Source organism: Sylvia atricapilla, chromosome 24 (genome assembly GCF_009819655.1).
Source record: "Sylvia atricapilla isolate bSylAtr1 chromosome 24, bSylAtr1.pri, whole genome shotgun sequence".
Lineage (NCBI taxonomy): Eukaryota > Metazoa > Chordata > Aves > Passeriformes > Sylviidae > Sylvia > Sylvia atricapilla.
Genome location: NC_089163.1, coordinates 900,942 through 922,478, shown reverse-complemented (window position 1 = coordinate 922,478; position 21,537 = coordinate 900,942). Strand labels below are relative to the sequence as shown.

Here is a 21,537-nt window from a genome sequence, read left to right as displayed (position 1 = left end):
CCCTTTTCCCTGCCTCGTTTATCGCTGCCCTGGATGACAGAATTCATCCTGCACACACCTCTGGCTCCCAGGGGAGCCCGCGCCTCCATAAAAGCCTTAATTATTAAAGGCAGCAAACGCTCCCTAATGATTGTTTGCTGCAGAGTTAATGTGTGATCGGGGAAGGTCACCGGGGCAGGGCCCTGGCTGGGCGAGGGCAGTGAGTGAAATTCCCTTTCCTCCATCCTGCTGAGCATCCCGGAGAGCCTGGAGCAGCATCCCAGCGCTGGGAGAAACCCCGGCAGGAATTTCAGCTCCTCCTGAGCCCCAGAGGAGCCTCGGGGGCTTTGGGGGGCTCAGGGACGATCCCATCCCAAAGCTGCTGCTTCGTGCCCAAACCTGGGCTGAAATGATGGGAGAATTGCCTCAGCGTGGTCTGTGCTGAGAACTCTGTCTGGGCTCGGGGTGGCACCCCAAAAACTGTCTGGGCTGGGGGTATCACCCCAAAAACTCTGTCTGGGCTCGGGGTGTCACCCCAAAAATTGTCTGGGCTGGGGGTGGCACCCCTAAACCCCGCCTGTGCCTGCCTGGGTACAATCCTCAGGTGAGTGGCAGCAGCAGGGACAGGGACCTTCCTTCCCTGGGCATCCAGCAGGATTTCCCTCCTCTGGGGCTGCTCCTGCCCTGGAGCCTGTCCTTTATCCCAATCCAGAGCCTGTGGAGCTGCTCCCTGTACAGGATCCTGTCCTTTATCCCAAAGCAGATCCCCTGGGGCTGCTCCCTGTACAGGATCCTGTCCTTTTTCCCAATCCAGAGCCCATGGGGCTGCTCCCTGTACAGGATCCTGTCCTTTATCCCAATCCAGATCCCCTGGGGCTGCTCCCTGTACAGGATCCTGTCCTTTATCCCAATCCAGAGCCCATGGGGCTGCTCCCTGTACAGGATGCTGTCCTTTATCCCAAAGCAGATCCCCTGGGGCTGCTCTCTGTCCCAGATCCTGTCCTTTCCCCTCCTCTCCTGGGCTGGAAGGGGCTGGGAGTGCAGCAGGGATGTGGCTCAGCCCTGTGACCCTCCTGCAGAGGAGATGGAGACACCTGGAGTGTTTCAGGCCGGGAATTTCACCCCTCTGGCCTTTGAAGCTGGTTTTTTCCCCTGTTCCAAAGGAGAATGAGGCAGAACCCGGAGGAGAAGCTGCAGGGAAGGGCTTTGGCACGGATTTGCCAAGGCCTGGTGCTGGTCGGGGATGTTTTAACTCCACAGGGTGAAACAAATCGAGATGAATTGACTGCAGAGATTAAAACAAACCCCTTCAGAGCCCAGCCCTGCCCCTGGCTGAGTTTGGGCTCCAAGAAGGGATTCAAGGAGCTCCTCCCGGGGCTTTGCTTCCCCTGGGGGATGAGAGCGGGGAAAGGACCAGCAAAGGGCAGGAAAGTTCATGTTTTGGGTTTCTCCACGTGCCCAGGGAAGCAGTGCCAGCCCCCGGAGCAGGGTCCACGTGCAGGGGAGGGTTTTATTAATTATCCTGGAAGTGCTCCGAGAACCCACGGCGGGTTGCCATGGGAGCCAATGTCACCAGGCTCCAGCTCTTCGTGTGCCCAACGACAATTCGACAATTCCCCGGCGTTTTTGGAGCAGACAGTGGGAAAAAGCATCCCAGGGGAGGTGGGGCTGGGTCCAGGGGCTGTGCCAAACCCGGTGCCCCTGCTCCAACTTCTGCCTGGAGGGGCAAATCCAGGAGGAGATCCAGGGTTGGGGTTGGGGTTGAGTTTGGGTTTGGTGTTTGGGGTTGGGTTGGCCTAAGAGGTATTTATCTCATCATTATTTCTAAGTTTGGTTAACAGCAAAAATAAAAACCCTCTCCATGCAGCAGTTATTCCAACATTAGAGGCACAGAAAGCATTAAAAAGAGATTTTTCTCAGGGCAGCTGAAGTGTGCGGGGCTGGGGCTAATTGATGGATGGAATTGGGTAAGAGACGTTAAATCTTCTGCGTTCAGGTTTAAGCCGGGCTGTAATTGGTGGGGATTAGGAGCTGATCTGAGCTGTGCTCTGCAGCCTGGGCAGCGCTGGAGGCAGTCAGCGGCTGCTGCTCCTCGCCCTGGGCCCGTTCCCCTCTGCAGGGGCAGCTCAGCACTGGGCTGGGGCTGGAACCCGAGTGTGGGACAAGAGAATCTGCAGGAAAACCCAGAAAATCCAGCCCAGGCTGTGATATATCGGATATATCCTGGCTGCTGCTGAGATGGGAGTTTGGTGTCAAACCTCAGCTCCCCATCTCCAGCCTGCTGCTTCCAGGGCATCCCAGCTGCAGCCCTGGGAATATCCCAAAAGTGTTCCTGGATATCCCAAAGGTACTCCTGGATATCCCAGCAGCAATTCTGGATATCCCAAAAGTATTCTTGGATATCCCAAGTTAATCCTGGATATCCCAAAGGTATTCCTGGATATCCTAAAGGTATTCCTGGATATCCCAAAACTGTTCCTGGACATCCCAGAAATTCTGGATATCCCAGCAGAAATCTTGGATATCCCAAAAGTGTTCCTGGATATCCCAGCAGCAATTCTGGGTATCCCCAAAGTATCCCAGTCCATCCCAGCAGGACCCTGTCCACCCCAGCAGCATTCCCATCCATCCCGATGGGAGGGGCTCAGTGGGGCAGCCCCAGCCCCACTCAGATCTTTATCTGGGCACCGTTTGATGCCATCGTGTTCATGATGCCCTTCCTCCAGAGATCCCAAAGCATGTTAATTGACTCATTAACAAATTGCTAATGACTGTGGTTAATTGGGGCCCTGAGCACGCCTATAAATTAGATTTACAGCGGGGCTGCAGGGAGGGGCTGGCTTCACTGGGGCTGAGCCCTGAGCTGGGGGTGCTCAGCCTCTCCCGGGGTGGGCTTTGGGGTCCTGGGGACAGGGACATCCCCTCATGGAGCTATACCGGGGACAGGGACATCCCCTCCCTTAGCCCTCCTGGGGACAGGGACATCCCCTCATGGAGCTATGCTGGGGACAGGGACATCTCCTCCCTTAGCCCTCCTGGGGACAGGGACATCCCTTCATGGAGCTCTCCTGGGGACAGGGACATCCCCTCATGGAGCTATGCTGGGGACAGGGACATCTCCTCCCCGAGGGATCCTGGGATGCTGCACGGCCCCGGGAGGAATTTTGGGATCCGGGGGACAGGGACATCTCCTCCCTGAGCTCTCCTGGGGACAGGGACATCCCTCACTGAGGGATCCTGGGAACAGGGACATCCCTTCATGGAGCTCTCCTGGGGACAGGGACATCCCTCCCTGAGCCCTCCTGGGATGCCATAGGAGGAACCGGGAGGATTTTGGGGACAGGGCCATCTCCTCATGGAGCTCTCCTGGGATGCTGGGGACAGGGACATCCCTCCCTGAGGGATCCCGGGGACAGGGCCAGGGCCATCCGCTGATGGAGCCCTCCTGGGGACAGGGACAAGGACAGGGCCATCCCCTGATGTGGCTGTGCCTCACTCGGGGCCAGCAGAGCTCGAGGAGCCCGTTCGATCCCCATTTGCCATCAGCGCCGATGATGATGATGAGGAGAGAGCGAAGCCCGGGCACAGCCCGCCTTTGCTGCCTTCATTCATTCATTAAAACTAATTAATTCATTGAGTCCCCACCCTCCCGCGGCCTTGGAGCCGGGGCTGCGAGTGTCTGGTAAAACTTGCTCCACAGAACGCGGGGACAGTCCCCAGGGGCTGCGAGAAGGCTGCACCAAACCAAACCAAAGCAAAGCAAAGCAAAGCAAACATTGCAGGAGTTTCCCCGAAAGGCAGAAAGTTCCTGGAAACGCGCGTTCAGCCCGGGCCGGGGGGGAAACACCGACCGCGATCGCTTTGGGCGTTCGGAGAGGGGACAGGAGGGGACAGTAAATGTGACACCGGCGGTGGCAGGAGGGACAGCCAAGGACAGACAGCGAGGAGGTTTCCCCCCCAAAAATCGCTGCTCTGCAGGCTCAGGACTCGGTGAAATTAAAATAAATCAGAAATAAAATAAATCTTTTGACTCTGCTTCGCTGGTCCTCAGGACCTGCCTGTCCCGGGGTTCCTCCTTGGGAGGAAAACCCGGAATAAAAACACAAAACCCAAATAATAAAACAACTCCCACCCAGGGAAATGGGTGTGGAGCAGCACTTTGGAGCTGCCTTCCTATTTATTTTTTTTTTTTCTTTTCCCAAAACAGGGACACTTTAAACTCCAGCGGTGACTTCCAGGGAGCCACGTGTGAGCTGGATCCGGTGGGAAAACTCCTGAGGAGGAGGCAGCAGCGCCCTGGGGCAATAAAACCCCGCAGGAGGAGCCCAAAAGGAGCTGAGGCAGGGGCAGAACTGGCTCCATCCCCTCTGGAGCTGCCTGGGAAGGAGCAGCAGCAGGGCTCTGGGATTCCTGGTGTAAAAGCCAGAGGCAGGAGGGGCAATCCCAGCCCCGGGCACGCTGCAGGAGCCTGACCATCGATAATTCCCAGCCAGGGCCTTTCCCTGGGTTTCCCGGGGGCTGGGAGCAGGAAACCTCCAGTGCAGCTCATCCAGAGATATTTGAGTTTGGGTTAAACTCCTGCAGCCTCCAGCCTGAGCGGCCTCTGCCCGTGAGCAGAGATCTCACAGAGGGTTTGGCACGCTGCAGGAGCTGTGGGAGTGAGGAAATTTATTCCTCACACAGCGAATTTGAGGGATTTTTTTGGTGTTTGTGTGCTCTGAGCTCTGGGAATTTTCTCCTTCCCGGTGCTGGTCGCTGTGCCCGGCTCAGCCTGGTGTGCTCAGAGTCAAACCAGGCACCGAGAGGGGACAGAGCAGGGGCTCCAGCCCGGGAATTTTGGGTTCCAGGGAGAGGAACTCAGTGTGACCACCCTGCCCCAGCTCCCAGCTACAAACCCCACAGAGCAGCGTCCAAAAAGGAGCTTAAAAAAAAAAGGGATTTTCCAATCCCGGCAATGTTTCTGTGAATAATAGGCTTTGGGAGGCATTACTCTCCCAATCCCAAATATGGGGTTTAACCTCCTCATTATTATCCCTTTAATTTCGGAAAGCCTTAATCTTCCATTCAATTACACTCGGAGCAGTTGGTGACACGTGCTCGGGATAAACTTCATCAGTGTCCCCGAGGAGCTCTGGGGACCCCGCACAGCTTTTGGGGTCCCTGCACAGCTTTGGGGTCCCCGAGGGGCTTTAGGGACTCTGCACAGCTTAAGTGTCCCCATGGAGCTTTTGGGGTTCCCACAGAGCTTTGAGAACCCTGCACATTTTTAGGGACCCTGCACAGCTTTAGGGTTCCCCTACTATTTTTGGGTCCCCATGGAGTTTTTGGGACCCTGCACAGCTTTAGGGTCCCCATGGAGCTTTAGGGTCCCCGTACTATTTTTGGGTCCCCATGGAACTTTAGAGTCCCCGCTCAGTTTTTGGGTCCCCACGGAGTTTTTGGGACCCCGCACAACTTTAGGGCCCCCATGGGACTTTACAGTCCCGGCTCAGTTTTCGGGACCCCGAGCACCTTTAGTGTCCCCGCACACTTTCCGGGCCCGCGGGCGTGGCCTGGGCGTGTCCCGGGGCGTGGCCGGTGACGTCACTCATTAGCATGCCCCGCCCCCGGACGCGGTCAGCGCAGGAAAGTTTGCGGCGGCTCCGGGCGGGATGGAGGCGCTGAAATCGGCGGGCAGGGCCCTGCTCCGGAGCCCCAGCGGCCACAGGGCGCCGTGGGCCGGCGGCAGGCACCAGAGTGAGCGCGGAGCTCCTGTCCCTGTCCTGTCCCTGTCCCTGTCCCTGTCCCTGTCCCTGTCCCTGTCCCTGTCCCCGCTCCTGTCCCGGTTCTGCCCTGTCCCTGTCCCGCCCCGCTGTCCCCAGGCTCCTCTCCGTGTTCTCCGTGTTCCCCGTGCCGCTTTGCTGTCGCTCGCTCTCGCACTTTGGGGTTTGTTTTTGGGTTTGTTTTTTGTTTTTTCTCGACTTTCGGCCGCACTTTTTGCCGCACGTTTCGCTCCGCCCCGGTGCGCGCCGCTTGGGCCGAGCGCTGCCCGCGGGCCGGCCTGGGCCCCCCGTGTCCCCTGTCCCTGTCCCCCTGTCCCCTCTTCTCCCTGTCCCCTGTCCCTGTCCCCCTGTCCCCTCTTCTCCCTGTCCTCGTGTGCCCCTGTCCCCCTTTCCCCTGTTCTCCCTGTCCCCTGTCTTCGTGTCCCTTGTTCTCCCTGTCCCCCGTGTCCCCCTGTCCCCCGTGTCCCCCTGTCCCCTGTTCTTTCTGTCCCCCTGTCCTCCCTGTCCCCCGTGTCCCCCTGTCCCCTGTTCTCCCTGTCCCCTGTTCTCCCTGTCCCCCGTGTCCCCCCCTGTTCGCCGTGTCCCTCTATCCCCCTGTCCCCCTGTCCCCCGTTCTCCTTGTTCCCCGTGTCCCTCTGTCCCCCTCTGTCGCCGTGTCCCCCTGTGCCCCGGTCCCTCTATCCCAGTGTCCCCCCTTGTCCCTGTGTCCCCCCCTGTCCCTATCCCCCTCTGCCCCCGTGTCCCTCTATCCCAGTGTCCCAGTGTCCCCCCCTGTTCTCCTTGTCCCCCGGTGTCCCCGTGTGTCCCCCCATGTCCCCGTGTCCCCCTGTCCCGGTGTCCCCGTGTGTCCCCCCCTGTCCCGGTGTGTCCCCATGTCCCCCCGTGTCCTCGTGTCCCTATGTCCCCCCGTGTCCCCGTGTCCCCAGCCCGGGACAAGGGCCGAGCCCCGCGGGCTCTCGGTGCCGCCTCTGTCACACGATCGATGTCGCCGTGGCCAGCGGTCACCGGGGCCGTGCCAGGCGCTGGCCCGGGCCCGGGGGGTCACCGCGTGTCCCCCGAGGGGACATCGGGCTGGTGGCTGTGGCTGATCCGCCCGCGCTGAGCCGCGTGTGACACCTGGGATTAGGGACAGGCAGCGACACGAACGGGGCTGGCCCGGGGACATCGGGGGGGGGCGTGTGACACTTCTGTGTGTGTGACACTTCTGTGTGTGTGTGTGTGACATTTCTGTGTGTGTGTGTATGACACTTCTGGGGGTGTGTGTATGATACTTCTGTGTGTGTGTGTGACATTTCTGGGGGGTGTGTGACACTTCTGTGTGGTTGTGTCCCCAGGAGCATTCCTGGAGGGGTTCTCTGTGTGTCTGTGACTCCAGGAGCATTCCTGGAGGGGTTCTCTGTGTGTCTGTGTCCCCAGGAGCATTCCTGGAGGTGTTCTCTGTGTGTCTGTGTCCCCAGGAGCATTCCTGGAGGGGTTCTCTGTGTGTCTGTGGCCCCAGGAGCTCTCCTTGTGTCCCCAGAGCTGCCCGAGAACTGGACAGACACCCGGGAGACCCTGCTGGAGGGGATGCTCTTCAGCCTCAAGTACCTGGGCATGACCCTGGTGGAGCAGCCCAAGGGAGAGGAGCTCTCTGCAGCTGCTGTCAAGAGGATCGTGGCCACTGTGAGTGTCCCTGAGTGTCCCCAAGTGTCCCTGAGTGTCCCCAAGTGTCCCCTGCTCTTTGGGGGAGTCTCACTGGGAAAAGCTTTGGAGCTGCTCCAGGGGTTGAGGATTTGCAGCTCCAGGGGCTCAGGATTGTCCCTGCAGGGCTGTGGTGTGTCCCAGGCACTGGGATCAGCCCGGGCTGTGGCCTGGGGACACTGGGGACACTGGGGACACTGGGGACAGCGGCTGTGTGCCTGAGCTCTGGCTGCCTGTGATAAGGCAGGAGTGTGGGGAGGCTGTGAGCTGCTGGGATCAGCCTGCCCCGGGGCTGGGTGCCCTCAGCAGGGCAGGGACAGTGTCTGGAGTGTCCCCAGGGCCCTGCTGCCTGGCATTAGGAGGGGAAGGGAGAGGACAGGTCACTCCAGTTCCCAGCCAGGGCAGCCACTGGCCCCTGGGCACCCAGAGGGATGGATTTCCAGCTTTCCCCCTGATCCCCAGCCATCCTCCTGCACAATTCCAGCCTTTCCCTGATCCCCAGCACAATTCCAGCCTTTCCCTGACCCCCAGCCCTCCTCCTGCACAATTCCTGACTTTCCCTGACCCCCAGCCCTCCTCCTGCACAATTCCAGCCTTTCCCTGATCCCCAGCCCTCCTCCACCTCAGAGCTTCCCCCCAGGGTGAAATCAGCTTTTCTTCCAGCCCCTGTAGAAGTGAATGAGGCAGCTCCCATAAAGTGGGATGGGGAGGGCTGGATCCTCTCCTGGATCCTCCCTTGGCAGGGCCAGGGCAGGGAATCCTCCGTGGAAGGGGCTCAGGGGGGAAAGGAGCCCTCAAACACATCCTCTGAGGGGCAGGAGTGCTCTGGGCACGGCTCTGAGGTGCCCAGGGCTGAGGGTTCCAGCCCAGAGCTCTGTGAATTCGGGTTATTTCGGAGCTGGCTGCAAGCTCCAGGCCAGTGAATGAATTAGAGAAAGCAGCTCCTAAAATTCAGGTTTGAGGGTGATGTCCTGTGCAGCCAGGTGCTCCCAGCACAGCTCCTGGAGCCCTGGGTGTCACCAGAGCAGCCCCCAGGTCGTGCTGGTGGCCTTGGGGACATCCCTGGGGAGGTGCTGGGCTGGCAGTGCCAGTGCCAGCTCCCTGGGGAAGGGTTAACCCTGGTGTTGTCCCTCCTCTGTGCATCCCCACGCTGCTCACACCCCCTCAGACGTGCCAGGGTTAAAATCCTGGGGCTTCCCCTCCCTCTTCCCTTCCCAAAGGCAAAAGCAAGTGGGAAGAAGCTGCAGAAAGTGACCCTGAAGGTGTCACCCCGGGGGATTGTGCTGAGGGACAGCAGGAGCAACGAGCTCATCGAGAACATCTCCATTTACAGGTGGGTTCTGGCTGCTCTGCTGGGCCCGGGGCTGCACCCAGGGGGGGCAAAAAATGGGCACAAAGTGGGCAAAAAATGGCCACAAAATGGTCACAAAAATGGGCACAAAGTGGGCAAAAAATGGGCACAAAATGGTCACAAAAATGGGCACAAAGTGGGCAAAAAATGGCCACAAAATGGTCACAAAAATGGGCACAAAGTGGGCAAAAAATGGGCACAAAAATGGACCCAAAGTGGGCAAAACATGGGCACAAAATGGGCACAAAAATGGGCACAAAATGAACCCAAAATGGGTCAAAAATGGACTCAAAGTGGGCAAAAAATGTACCCAAATGGTCACAAAAATGCACAGCCAGTCACGAGGCCTCACACTTTGATAAGCTTTGCTCCATTTGCATGTTGGGGTTGAATTGTCCCATTCCAGCCCCAGGCTGTGAGGTCACATCCTTGTCCCTCCTCCAGCCCACCCTTGGTTGTGCTTTGGGGCTGAAAGTTGTCCTTGGTGTGCAGCAGGAGAAGGGTTTGTTTTGTGTCCCTGCTGTGTGCAGAGCTGAGTGACACTGACTGTGAGCTCAGAGCTGAGTGACACTGACTGTGAGCTCAGAGCTGTGACACTGTGAGCTCAGAGCCGAGTGACACTGTGAGCTCAGAGCCGAGTGACACTGTGAGCTCAGAGCTGTGACACTGTGAGCTCAGAGCTGAGTGACACTGTGAGCTCAGAGCCGAGTGACACTGTGAGCTCAGAGCTGAGTGACACTGTGAGCTCAGAGCTGTGACACTGTGAGCTCAGAGCTGTGACACTGTGAGCTCAGAGCCGAGTGACACTGTGAGCTCAGAGCTGAGTGACACTGACTGTGAGCTCAGAGCTGAGTGACACTGACTGTGAGCTCAGAGCTGAGTGACACTGACTGTGAGCTCAGAGCTGTGACACTGTGAGCTCAGAGCTGAGTGACACTGTGAGCTCAGAGCTGAGTGACACTGACTGTGAGCTCAGAGCTGAGTGACACTGTGAGCTCAGAGCTGTGACACTGTGAGCTCAGAGCCGAGTGACACTGACTGTGAGCTCAGAGCTGAGTGACACTGTGAGCTCAGAGCTGTGACACTGTGAGCTCAGAGCTGAGTGACACTGTGAGCTCAGAGCCGAGTGACACTGTGAGCTCAGAGCCGAGTGACACTGTGAGCTCAGAGCTGAGTGACACTGTGAGCTCAGAGCTGAGTGACACTGTGAGCTCAGAGCTGTGACACTGTGAGCTCAGAGCTGTGACACTGTGAGCTCAGAGCTGAGTGACACTGACTGTGAGCTCAGAGCCGAGTGACACTGTGAGCTCAGAGCTGAGTGACACTGTGAGCTCAGAGCTGTGACACTGTGAGCTCAGAGCCGAGTGACACTGTGAGCTCAGAGCTGTGACACTGTGAGCTCAGAGCCGAGTGACACTGTGAGCTCAGAGCTGAGTGACACTGTGAGCTCAGAGCTGAGTGACACTGACTGTGAGCTCAGAGCTGTGACACTGTGAGCTCAGAGCTGAGTGACACTGACTGTGAGCTCAGAGCTGTGACACTGTGAGCTCAGAGCTGAGTGACACTGTGAGCTCAGAGCCGAGTGACACTGACTGTGAGCTCAGAGCCGAGTGACACTGTGAGCTCAGAGCTGAGTGACACTGTGAGCTCAGAGCTGAGTGACAGTGACTGTGAGCTCAGAGCTGAGTGACACTGTGAGCTCAGAGCTGTGACACTGTGAGCTCAGAGCCGAGTGACACTGTGAGCTCAGAGCTGTGACACTGTGAGCTCAGAGCCGAGTGACACTGATTGTGAGCTCAGAGCTGAGCCCTGGGCACCACAGAATGTGAAATAAATGAAAGATAAAACTTCAGGCAGCACTGGGAGGGATCTGTGCCGAGCCTGGGGACATCCCTGAGCTCCCAGGAGGGTTTGGAGCTCCCAGGAGGGTTTGGCTCCTCTCCCCAGAGCCCCAGCCCCGTGTCCTTGTGCTTCCAGGATTTCCTACTGCACGGCAGACAAGAGCCACGACAAAGTGTTTGCCTACATCGCCCAGAACCAGCTGAATGAGAACCTGGAGTGCCACGCCTTCCTGTGCTCCAAACGGAAAATGGTCAGTGCTGGGGGCAGGAGGGGACACGGGGGCTGCAGGGCAGACAGGACAGAGCTCCCAGCTCCTGCCCTCCAGGGGCTCATCCCGGCTCTTCATTCCTGTCCTGGCTGCTGAAAACCTCCCTGGGGCGAGGCTGGGAGGAGCTGAGCCTGCAGCAATCCCCCCAGGCCCTTCCCTGCTGCCCCTCATCCTCCTCCCTGAGCCTCCTGGAGCGGGCAGGAGGTGCCAGGGCCCCAGCCCTGCCCTGCGAGCTCCAGGACAGTTTTTAGGGGCGGTTTTGCAGCACAGGGGACCCCTCTGTCCCCTCTGTGTGCCAGGGCTGGGGCTGAGGGCAGAGGTGTGGGCTGTGGGCAGGGGTCTGGCTCTGCCTTGGAACCCTCCTGGGATCTCCTGCTGCTGGCTCAGAGCCCTGGGGTGGGCAGGGACCTGTGAGGACAGAGAGGAGGGGGATTTGGGGGAGAGGAGGGGACAGGTCAGAACCCTGTGCCCCCAGAAATGCCTCTCTGGGGACTGAGATGTCCCCAGCCCCTCTGAGGGCCATCCCCACCCTGTTCCTGGGCTCTGCCTCCCCCAGGCTGGGTTTTGTCCTCCTTTGGGGACAATAATGGGAGTTCCAGGTTGTCTCTCCCTCCCTCAGCCTTGCAGGGCCAAGATAAGCCTCACTCTGCAAATTAAAATTTAAATCTTCCTGGTGTTAAAGGAATTATCTCCATGCTGCATCAGCTCAGTTCATCCCCCTCCAAATAAAGTTCTCCAAAAGCCTTTTTGTGGCAAGAAAAAAAAAAAAACAAACCCAAAACACACCAACCTAGGAATAATTTCCTTTTTTCCTGGTGTGTGAGCTGCAGGAAGATCCTGCTGCTGAGGTGCTCCCAGGCTGGGAGGCAGGGCAGGGGCTCTGGAGGCACCCAGCTCCCCTTCACAGCCATGGAATTAGCCCATCACTTCAGTTCCTGGGTAATTCTCGACACTCGCTGGGTCTATTAAACTTGATTCAGATGTGACAGCTTAAATTGTAAACAGCTGTGAGGAGTTTCAGACTTAATTACCATATTTAAGGGTTGGGTTTTTTTGTTTTTTTGTTTTTGCCATAAAGCGTTTGCACTTTTCCATCAAGGATGTAAATAGCTGCCACATTGCAATGAGCTCTCCTGTGTGCCAGCCTTAATTGGCCCGGGGGGTCTCTGTGTCCCCAGGTCCCTGCCTGTGTCCCCTGATGTCCCTGTGTGTGTCCCCTGATGTCCCTGTGTCCCCTGATGTCCCTCTGAGCTCCCCGAGCTGCAGGTTCCAGCCCCACCCCAGGGTCTGTTCTGTCCTCACCTTGGGAAAAGCAAACTCTGGAGCTGCTGGGAGCATTCCCAAGAGAATTCCTGTTCCCTGCCGGAGCTGGGGCTGCTCCTGAGCTCTGGGAGTGGCATTTGTCCCTGCAGAGCTGCAGGGAGGGTGTCCCTGGTGTCCCTGCTGCTGTCCCAGCCGGGCTGGCACACCTTTGGGACACCCTGGGCTGTCCCTGCTGAGCTCCCAGTGCTCCAGGGCTGGTCCCTGGTGGCTCTGGTGGCTCTCCAGGGCAGCTGCAGCCTCGGGGATGGGTTTGGGGACAGGGTTTGGGACACCAAAACCCCAAAGCTGGGCTGTGGGGAGCAGGGGGAGGCAGCCCAGGGACAGCTGCTGTGTCCCTGTGTGTCACCTCCTGGCTGGGACAGCTCCAGCTGGACACTGCTGTGCCAAGCTGGGATTGCAGGGGTTTGTCATGGGTTTCAGTGACCTCAGGGGCTGATTTCAGTGGCTGATTTCAGAGATTTCAGATATTTCAGTGCTGGTGATTTCAGTGCTGGTGATTGCAGAGATTTCAGTGGGGCTGGTTTCAGAGATCCCAGTGCTGGTTTCAGACATCCCAGTGCTGGTTTCACTGATTTCAGTGGCTGATTTCAGAGATTTCAGAGATCCCAGTGTTGATTTCACTGATGTCAGTGCAGGTTTCAGAGATTTCAGAGATCCCAGTGCAGGTTTCAGAGATCCCAGTGCTGATTTCACTGATTTCAGTGCAGGTTTCAGAGATTTCACAGATCCCAGTGCAGGTTTCAGAGCCTCCAGCCCTGCTGATGCCCTCCCTCTCTCCCCTGCAGGCTCAGGCTGTCACCCTCACCGTGGCTCAAGCCTTCAAAATCGCCTTTGAGTTCTGGCAGGCAGCAAAGGAAGGTGAGCTCCCCTCCCCTGGGGCTCCCCCAGAGCCTTCTGCCCCCGTCCCCACATCTCCAGGTCTCCTCTGGCAGCCTGCTAAACCCAGCCAGGGGGTCTTGGGGTTTTGATTTCACCTTCCCTGAGGTGATCAAAGCTCCCAGGGTGTCCCCACCCTGCTCCCTCAGGGGTGGCCTCTCCCTGTCTTGCAGAGAAGGAGAAGAGGGAAAGAGCCATCCTGGAAGCAGAAGGGACCAGCTCAGAGGCTCCTGCACATCCTGTCACACGTGAGGCAGGGCTGTGCCCTGGGCCTGGGGACTGTCCCTAAACAGGGTCTGGGGACAGCCTGAGGGGTGGGGACTGTCCCTAAGGGATGGGGAATTGTCCCTAAATAGGGTTTGGGGACAGCAAGAGGGATGGGGATTGTCCCTGAGGGCTGGGGGATTGTCCTTGGACATGGGGACAGCCTGAGGGATGGGAAATTGTCCCTGAAGGATGAGGAATTGTCCCTAAATAAGGCATGGGGAATTGTCCCTGAGGGCTGGGGGATTGTCCCTGCGGGGCTGGGATTGTCCCTGAGGGTTTGGGATTGTCCCTGAGGGCTGGGGATTGTCCCTGAGGGGTTGGGATTGTCCCTGAGGGGCAGGTGACAGCCTGAAGGGTTTTCCCCAGGCAGGACCAGCTCCTGGGCAGGTTCTGGAGGCCAGGAGGAGCCAGTTGCAGAGCTCCTGGTGGCAGCTGAGTGCTCCCTGTGCTCTCCTGCCCGGGTTAATTAGCTGTGGGGTCATTATGGTGTCATTATGGTGTCATTGTGGTGTCATTATGGTGTCATTAGGGTCTGCAGGTCCCAGGCTGGATTTTGGGGCTGGGTCAAACCCCAAACCCTCCCCTGGGCTGGGGCCAGCAGCCAGGGCAAGGGGAGGAGTGGGGATGGAGCAGTGGGAGCAGAAATCCCCTCCCAGCTGAGGCCTTTGGTGCTGTGCTGCTCTGAGGTGACAGGGACAAGTGGGACAAAAGGCCAGCCCCCGGTGCTGGCCACGCAGATAAGAGGATTTGGCACAAATCAGATTTAAACCGGGAGGGCTCAGGGCTGGGGGAATCTGTCCCCAGGGGATAGACCCTGCCTGGGCTGTGGGAAAAGGAGCCCCAGCAGCTCCCTGGGGCTGCCCCATGGCTGCAATTGCTGCCCCCAGCCCAGGACAGGCTCCTGGGGAGGGTTTGAGGCTTCCCAAGGTCTGGATTGTGCCCCCCAGGGCAGGATTTACCCTCAGCCCTGTAAACTGCAGCTCTGTGAGGGGCTGTGGGCTGGGCTGAGGGGGCTGTTCTGGCCATGGGTGGGCACCCAAGGGTCCCCCAAAGGCAGCTTTGGGGGGCAGAGCCCCACAGGAGGGGTGGGGAGCCCCTCTGGGCCGGGGGCAGCTCCTCAGTGAGGTTGTTTCACACTGCAGTGACACAGAGGTCAAACTTCAGAAGGCTGAAATGGCTCCTTTGGTTTTGGGATGTGTTTTCTTTATGTGCTACTTTACACAAATTAATTTAATTCATAGCACAAAAGCAAAGTTCCTTTTTTTTTACATCAGTTAAACCAGAGGGACATCAAGAAGGGGTCCCTCTTAAAAAAAATATAATAACATAAATACAGTTTACAAAACTGTTGCAGTTTACAAAAACGCTTCTTTTATTTATAAAATTAAAAAAAATATTTTCTTAATTTCTTAGAAATTTTCTTTATTAAAAAAAAATTTTAAAAAAAACCCTCAAACATCTCAGAGAGGAGACCAAAAGGACCCCTCAGTGCTCAGACTCCTGCAGGGCTTTGAGACCCCTGCAGAAAGGTTTCCCTCCTCCTGTGCCCTCAGTGCCTGTCTCTGCTCTGCCCACAGCAGCAGCCATGGGCAACCTGCTGGATTTGGGTTTGGAGGACCCTGCCAGATCCCCCCTGGGCAGCAGCAGCAGCAGCACCCAGTCCCCAGAGCTGGGCAGGAGCACCTTTGGGCCCAGCCCCATGGTCAACAACAACGTGCTGTGGGTAAGGGACAGCTCCTCCTGGCCTCAGTGGGGCTTTGGGGGCGCAGGAGCTGCTCGGGGAGACCCCCAGAGCTGGGAATGATGGATGTCAGTGCCCCTGGAGGGGTGACAACGGGGTGGCCAGGCTCTGTGCTGCCAGGGGATGGGTGGTTCCTGTTCTGGAGCAGCGTTTCTCAGGGGTTTGTCACTCCCTGGAGAGGAGCATTGCTGGGTGGGTTTTGGTCACTGCTCACCAAAGGCAGGTTCTGGTTATTTATCACCCCGGGGTTTATTCTGCCCCTGGGGGTGGCTGGGGAGGCAATTAGCCCGGGGTTTAATTGTCTCTGCCTCTAGGGCAGGGCTGCTGCAGCCTGGCTGTGCTGCTCTCCACCATCCCCTCCAGGCTGGCATTCTGGGGAGGAGCTCAGGTGGTTGGTATTGCCCTTGCCTGCCGTATTATTGCAGCTTTTCCTCCTTTTAAACTTGGCACTTTACAGCCGAATCTGAATTTTTCAGCTCTTTGTGCCTTCACAGATCTCCCCAAGCCTCATTGCCTGTAAGATTCCCCACGTGTGGCTGGGGTTTGGGGAGGGATCCCCCTGGCAGTGCCCAGGGCCAGGCTGGAGCCCTGGGGATGTCCCTGCTTGGGGACATTTCAGCTCCCTTCCCACCCAAACCCTTCCGAGATTCTGTGACCCCCAGGCAGGCTGCCCTGGGCTCTGTTGTGACCCCCAGGCAGGCTGCCCTGGGCTCTAGTGCCCCTCTCTGGAGCCCCTCTGCCCACAGGATTTGGGGAATTGCAGGACAAAAGGCTTTTCCTGGAGCCCGAGGCTCCCCAGGTTCAAGGTGAAGCTCACTGGGAGGCTGAAGGAAATGCAAACACTGAGATGGGGAATGTTGGTTTGGAAATGCCGTGGGGTAGCACAGACATCACCGGGAGAGAAATGGAGCTGGAAACAAGTGGGAAATGACTTTGTGGCTTTGTAAATGAGGCCGGATACTTCGGAGAAGTAGAACCAGGGAAGGGGCAGAGTAGTGGGACCCAGAGGGGTGAGTTTAGATGGTTCAGGCTCCCAGAGCTGCTGGTGATGCCCCTGCTGGGCCAGTGCAGATTTCAATGGAGATGTCAGTGCAGATTTCAGTGGAGATGATTTCAGTGGAGATGATTTCAGTGGAGATGATTTCAGTGGAGATGATTTCAGTGCAGATGCCAGTGGAGATGATTTCAGTGCAGATGCCAGTGCAGATGTCAGTGCAGATGATTTCAGTGCAGATGTCAGTGATGCTGGTGCAGAAAAGCCCCTGGGGGGCTCCAGGAGCTCTGGGCAGGTCCATGCTCAGTGCAGGACACGGGGCTGGGAGCTGAGGCTGGCTCAGTCCCTGTGCTGCTCTCCCGGGGCACAATCAGCTCTTTGGGGCCGGAGGGAAGCTCCAGGGCCCTGCAGTTCCCTTTCCCCGGGCACAGGATTGCAGAGGAGGTCACTGAGGCACTCACAAACCAACAGACACGGGTGGGTTTTTTTGGTTTTTTTCTTTTTCTTCCTTGTCTGAGTGCAGAGCCAGATCTCTAAATACACTTTGGTGCAGTTCTCTTAGCAACTACTTGTCTCTCTTTTTATCTCTCCACAAAGGAAATGGATGATGGTCTCGACGAGGCGTTCTCAAGGTAATTCTCATCACTCCCTCCAGGAGAGGAGCAGCTCCAGAGGCTCGCTGCTGGCTTTTAATAACTCTGCTTCATCTCATCGGGGCGGTGATCTGACCCAGGCAGCTGCCCCATCAGCGCCCGGGCTGCTAATTGAAAGATCGGCTTGAAGGCTGCCTGATAAGCCAAATATTTTGAGAACCTTTTAAGGGCTGGGGAGGGGGAGAGATAGAGAGAGGCTGTGTGTGATGGGGAATTGAATTCCCCCGGCAGTTTTTGCCTCTGTTCCCACTCCCCGAGGCTTTTCCAGGCTCCTGGCACCGGGGGCTTGGCTCTTGCTCAGCTCACAGGTTGAGGCTGTGTGGCCTCCAGTTCCTCCTGGGGTTTTTTCCCCTCCCCATCCCCAGTTAAAGCTGCCCTGCCCGTGCCCTTTGAGAGCCAAACAAAGCCCTTTCCTTTCGGCTTTTCCTGGCAGGCTGCTGTGGTTGTGTGGCTCCATCCTCCTCCTCCTCCCTGGGGCTGGGAGGTGCTGGAGCGGGGCTGAGGCAGGGGAAGGGTTTGCAGCAGCTCTGCTCAGCCCTTGGGGTCAGCCCTGGCTCTCGGGGTGATTTACAGCCTCCCCTGGGGCTGCTGGAGGGGTGTTCTGGTGGCCCTGCTGCGGCTGCTTTGGGGCAGGTTTGGGGCAGGTTTGGGGCTGGTTTGGGGCAGGTTTTGGGGCAGGTTTTGGGGCAGGTTTGGGGCTGGTTTGGGGGCTGGTTTGGGGGCTGGTTTGGGGCTGGTTTGGGGCTGGTTTGGGGCAGGTTGGGGGCTGGTTTGGGGCAGGTTTGGGGGCAGGTTTGGGGCTGGTTTGGGGCTGGTTTGGGGCTGGTTTGGGGCAGGCTTGGGGCTGGTTTGGGGCAGGTTTGGGGGCAGGTTTGGGGGCAGGTTTTGGGGCAGGTTTGGGGCCGGTTTGGGGCAGGTTTGGGGCCGGTTTGGGGCAGGTTTGGGGCTGGTTTGGGGCTGGTTTGGGGCTGGTTTGGGGCAGGTTTGGGGCCGGTTTGGGGCAGGTTTGGGGCCGGTTTGGGGCAGGTTTGGGGCTGGTTGGGGGCAGGTTTGGGGCTGGTTTAGAGGTGGTTTGGGGCTGGTTTGGGGCAGGTTTGGGGCCAGGTTTGGGGCTGGTTTGGGGCTGGTTTGGGGCTGGTTTGGGGCTGGTTTGGGGCCGGTTTGGGGCCGGTTTGGGGCAGGTTTGGGGCAGGTTTGGGGCTGGTTTGGGGCTGGTTTGGGGCTGGTTTGGGGCTGGTTTGGGGCTGGTTTGGGGGTGGTTTGGGGCTGGTTTGGGGCAGGTTTGGGGCTGGTTTGGGGCCAGGTTTGGGGCTGGTTTGGGGCAGGTTTGGGGCAGGTTGTGGGCTGGTTTGGGGCTGGTTAGGGGCAGGTTTGGGGCTGGTTTGGGGCTGGTTTGGGGCTGGTTTGGGGGCAGGTTTGGGGCAGGTTTGGGGCTGGTTTAGAGCTGGTTTGGGGCCGGTTTGGGGCCGGTTTGGGGCTGGTTTGGGGCAGGTTTGGGGCAGGTTTTGGGACAGGTTTTGGGGCAGGTTTTGGGGCAGGTTTGGGGCTGGTTTGGGGCTGGATTGGGGCTGGATTGGGGCAGGTTTGGGGCAGGTTTGGGGCTGGTTAGGGGCAGGTTTGGGGCTGGATTGGGGCAGGTTTGGGGCAGGTTTGGGGCTGGTTTGGGGCAGGTTTGGGGCTGGTTTGGGGGCAGGTTTGGGGCAGGTTTGGGGCTGGTTTGGGGCTGGTTAGGGGCAGGTTTGGGGGCAGGTTAGGGGCAGGTTAGGGGCAGGTTTGGGGCTGGTTTGGGGGCAGGTTTGGGGCAGGTTTGGGGCTGGATTGGGGCTGGATTGGGGCAGGTTTGGGGCCGGTTTGGGGCCGGTTTGGGGCCGGTTTGGGGCCGGTTTGGGGCCGGTTTGGGGCTGGTTTGGGGCCGGTTTGGGGCCGGTTTGGGGCTGGTTTGGGGCTGGTTTGGGGCTGGTTTGGGGCTGGTTTGGAGGCAGGTTTGGGGCTGGTTTGGGGCAGGTTTGGGGCAGGTTTGGGGCTGGTTTGGGGCTGGTTTGGGGCTGGTTTGGGGCAGGTTTGGGGCCAGGTTTGGGGCTGGTTTGGGGCTTTGTGCTGCCCTGCTCCAGGCTGGGCTGTCCCAGCAGCCTGAGCCTTGGGGATTCAGAGCTGCTCATCCTTAGGCACTCCCAGAGCCATTCCTGCCACATCACCACCCTGCACATCCCTCCTTTTGCCCAAAGCTGTGCCTCCAGCTCAGGAATTGGGGTTATTTTTTGGAGGTTTGTGCCTGCCCTGGATGAACCCCCAAATGTCTGAGTTGAGTCCAGCCCCTGTGCTGCAGGATTGTCACAGGGGGATTTTGTCACAGGGGGTTGGAATCACACAGTAACTGGGGGCTGGGGACAGACCTGAGGAGCTGTTCCAGCTGACAGGGACAGGCAGAGTGTCACTGCTGTGTGTGTGTGTGTCCAGGCTGCACATTCCCGGGATTCCTGCAGGGGAAAAGTCGGGAGGAGGCAGCAGCAGGGCAGGGCAGTGCTGTGTGCCACCTCCTCTGGTGCCTTTTCCCCCTTCCTGAGGCTTTCCACGCCCTGGAGGGTGTTGGGGTGCGGAGCTGCAGCTCTGGGGGTGCAGCAGGAGTTGAATTCAGTTCTCTGGAGGCGTTTGACCAGCACCAAAAAGCCTTTTTGCCACGCACCATGGGTGCCATGTGCTGAGCTTTTGGGGTGTGTTCACTGGAGGCTGGAGCCATGGGTGGCTGTAAAAACAAATCCTTTATTGATGGCTGAATCAGCCCTCTGGAGGCAGAGCTGTTACAGCCCTGGCAGCAGAGTCCTGGTGCCCTGAGCAGGAGCAGCAGCACCCATTTTCTGTGTCCCCAGTGGGAGTGTGGTGGCATTGTCAGCGCATTGTTATCCCGTTTTTAGCTGTGCTTTGCCCTGTGTTTGTGTCCCCCAGGCTGGCCCAGTCGAGGACAAACCCCCATGTCCTGGACACGGGGCTGACAGCTCAGGACCTCCAGAGTGCAGAGACTCTGTCCCCCGTGGACTGGAACAGGATGGAGCCCAGCACTGCAGAGAAGGAGGATCTCTTCATGTTCTGAGGCCTCGGGCCCCCAGGAGAGGAAAACCACTCCCAGCCCGTGGCCCGGATGCTGCTGGAACCTTCCAGGGGCTCTGCAGCAGCTCCCGGGATGCCACAGCCCAGTTTAGACCAAAGCTTCACCAACCTAACACGGATTATCTTTTTTTTATACCTTGCTTTTTTATCTAAACCACGAGACGCTCTTGGACGTATTTATTCCGAGTTTACAGAGCTCCTGGGAGCTGTGGGCAGCAGTTTCTGCTCCTCCTGCAGGCACCCAGAGCATCCCCCAGCAAAGGAGGGATGCAGAGGCAGCTCCAGGGCTCCTACTCCCCATCCTGGAACAACAGCATCCCCTGCCCGGCCGCGGAGGGCCTCTGCAGCAGCTGCTGCCAGCGTGCAGCCAGAGAGGGAGCAGAGCTGCTGCTTTGTGCTGCTGTCTGTGGCACTGTCACAGCTGTCACTCAGCCCCCCTCCCTCTGGGAATTGTGGCTTTCGAACCCAAAGATCCCACCAAGTTTTTTTTTTGCACTTTAAAGCTCGAACTGACAGCGGTGGTCCGGATTGCCGAGGTGAGCAGCGCCTGGAACAACTCCTCAGAAGCTGTTCAGCCAAAAATAAAAAAAACCCACCGTGGTGATGCTGCAGCTGAGGCTGGCCCCTCACCTCCACACCCCAGAGCTCTGCTGCACCATCACCTTGGGGAGCAGAACCAGCAGCCAGGGAGGGATTGGTTTGCTGAACTCTGCTGGGTGAGGCAGGAGCAGCCCCTGAGGTGCTCCCAGCCCTCCTCCATCTCCCCCTGGGGCTGAAAACCAGCCCCGGAGGTAGAGGAAAGCTCCTGCTGATGAAAAGATGGAGCTGAATGATCCTAAAGAGTCTCACTGACACCTCGCAGCGTTTGTGGCCTTAGTGAAGTGGACTGATCTGTTTTATGGATTTGTAACTCGGGTTTGAAGCACTAATTCAGTCCCCAGGTAACTCTTCAGAACTCCAGCTGCTCCCAGGGAGAGCAGAAACCCTCTGTCAGCTGTAGGAATTCATCAGGAAGCAGTTGAGTGACTCTGCCTTAGATTGGAGGTATTTTTTCCCCCCCAAAGTGTGAGTGTGAGAAGGTGTTGAGGACTCGTGGGGCTGACTCATCACATCCCTGATCCAGCCTGTGCTCTGTGGGTGCTGCAGAGGAGCTGGAGGCAGTTTCCCAGCCCCGAGGGGCTGTGTGCAGCCTGCAGGGCTGGGGCCATGGGCAGGGCTGCTGCTGCAGGCACAGGGCACACACGGGGACAGTGCACCAGCCCTGAGCCCCAGGAGCCGGGATGGAGTGTGAGGATTTCCCCGTGCTCTGACCTCTCTCCTTTCCTGCACATCCTAAAATCCACAACACTATCTCTGCGTGTCTGCAGTGGTTCTGGGTTTATTCATTTCTTTTTTAATAAGAAAACCTGATGCTGTAAAGAGTATTCTGTACTGAGGGGAATAAAAACTGCCATTTTTTTGGAGCCTCCTCTGTGCTGGGTGACTTGATTTTTTTTTTTCCCTGTGGCTCCTTTAATGTCGTGGTGTCTCTGGGTTCTGCCTGTCCCTGCTGAGGATCAGGAGTGTCCTGGAGGGGATTCAGAGAGCTGCAGCGGGGCCCTGCTCTGCCCCAGGGGCTGCTTTGGCCTCCAGGTAAGGCTCTGCTGGAAGGGGAGCTCTGTGCTCCAGGCTCCTGTGCACATAAAGAGTGACCCCA

At 58.1% G+C, this 21,537-nt stretch overlaps 1 protein-coding gene across 1 annotated transcript; it reads left to right on the top strand.

Moving 5' to 3' along the window:
• The first annotated feature begins 5,599 nt into the window (after nt 1-5,599).
• Nucleotides 5,600-21,304, top strand: LDLRAP1 (low density lipoprotein receptor adaptor protein 1). The gene is made up of 9 exons (XM_066335151.1): nt 5,600-5,715; nt 7,261-7,403; nt 8,642-8,754; nt 10,750-10,864; nt 12,991-13,063; nt 13,255-13,329; nt 14,926-15,071; nt 16,681-16,715; nt 19,680-21,304. The coding sequence occupies exons 1-9, from the start codon at nt 5,631-5,633 to the stop codon at nt 19,822-19,824; spliced, it is 930 nt and encodes a 309-aa protein (XP_066191248.1). The 5' UTR covers nt 5,600-5,630; the 3' UTR covers nt 19,825-21,304.
• Nucleotides 21,305-21,537: the final 233 nt, after the last annotated feature.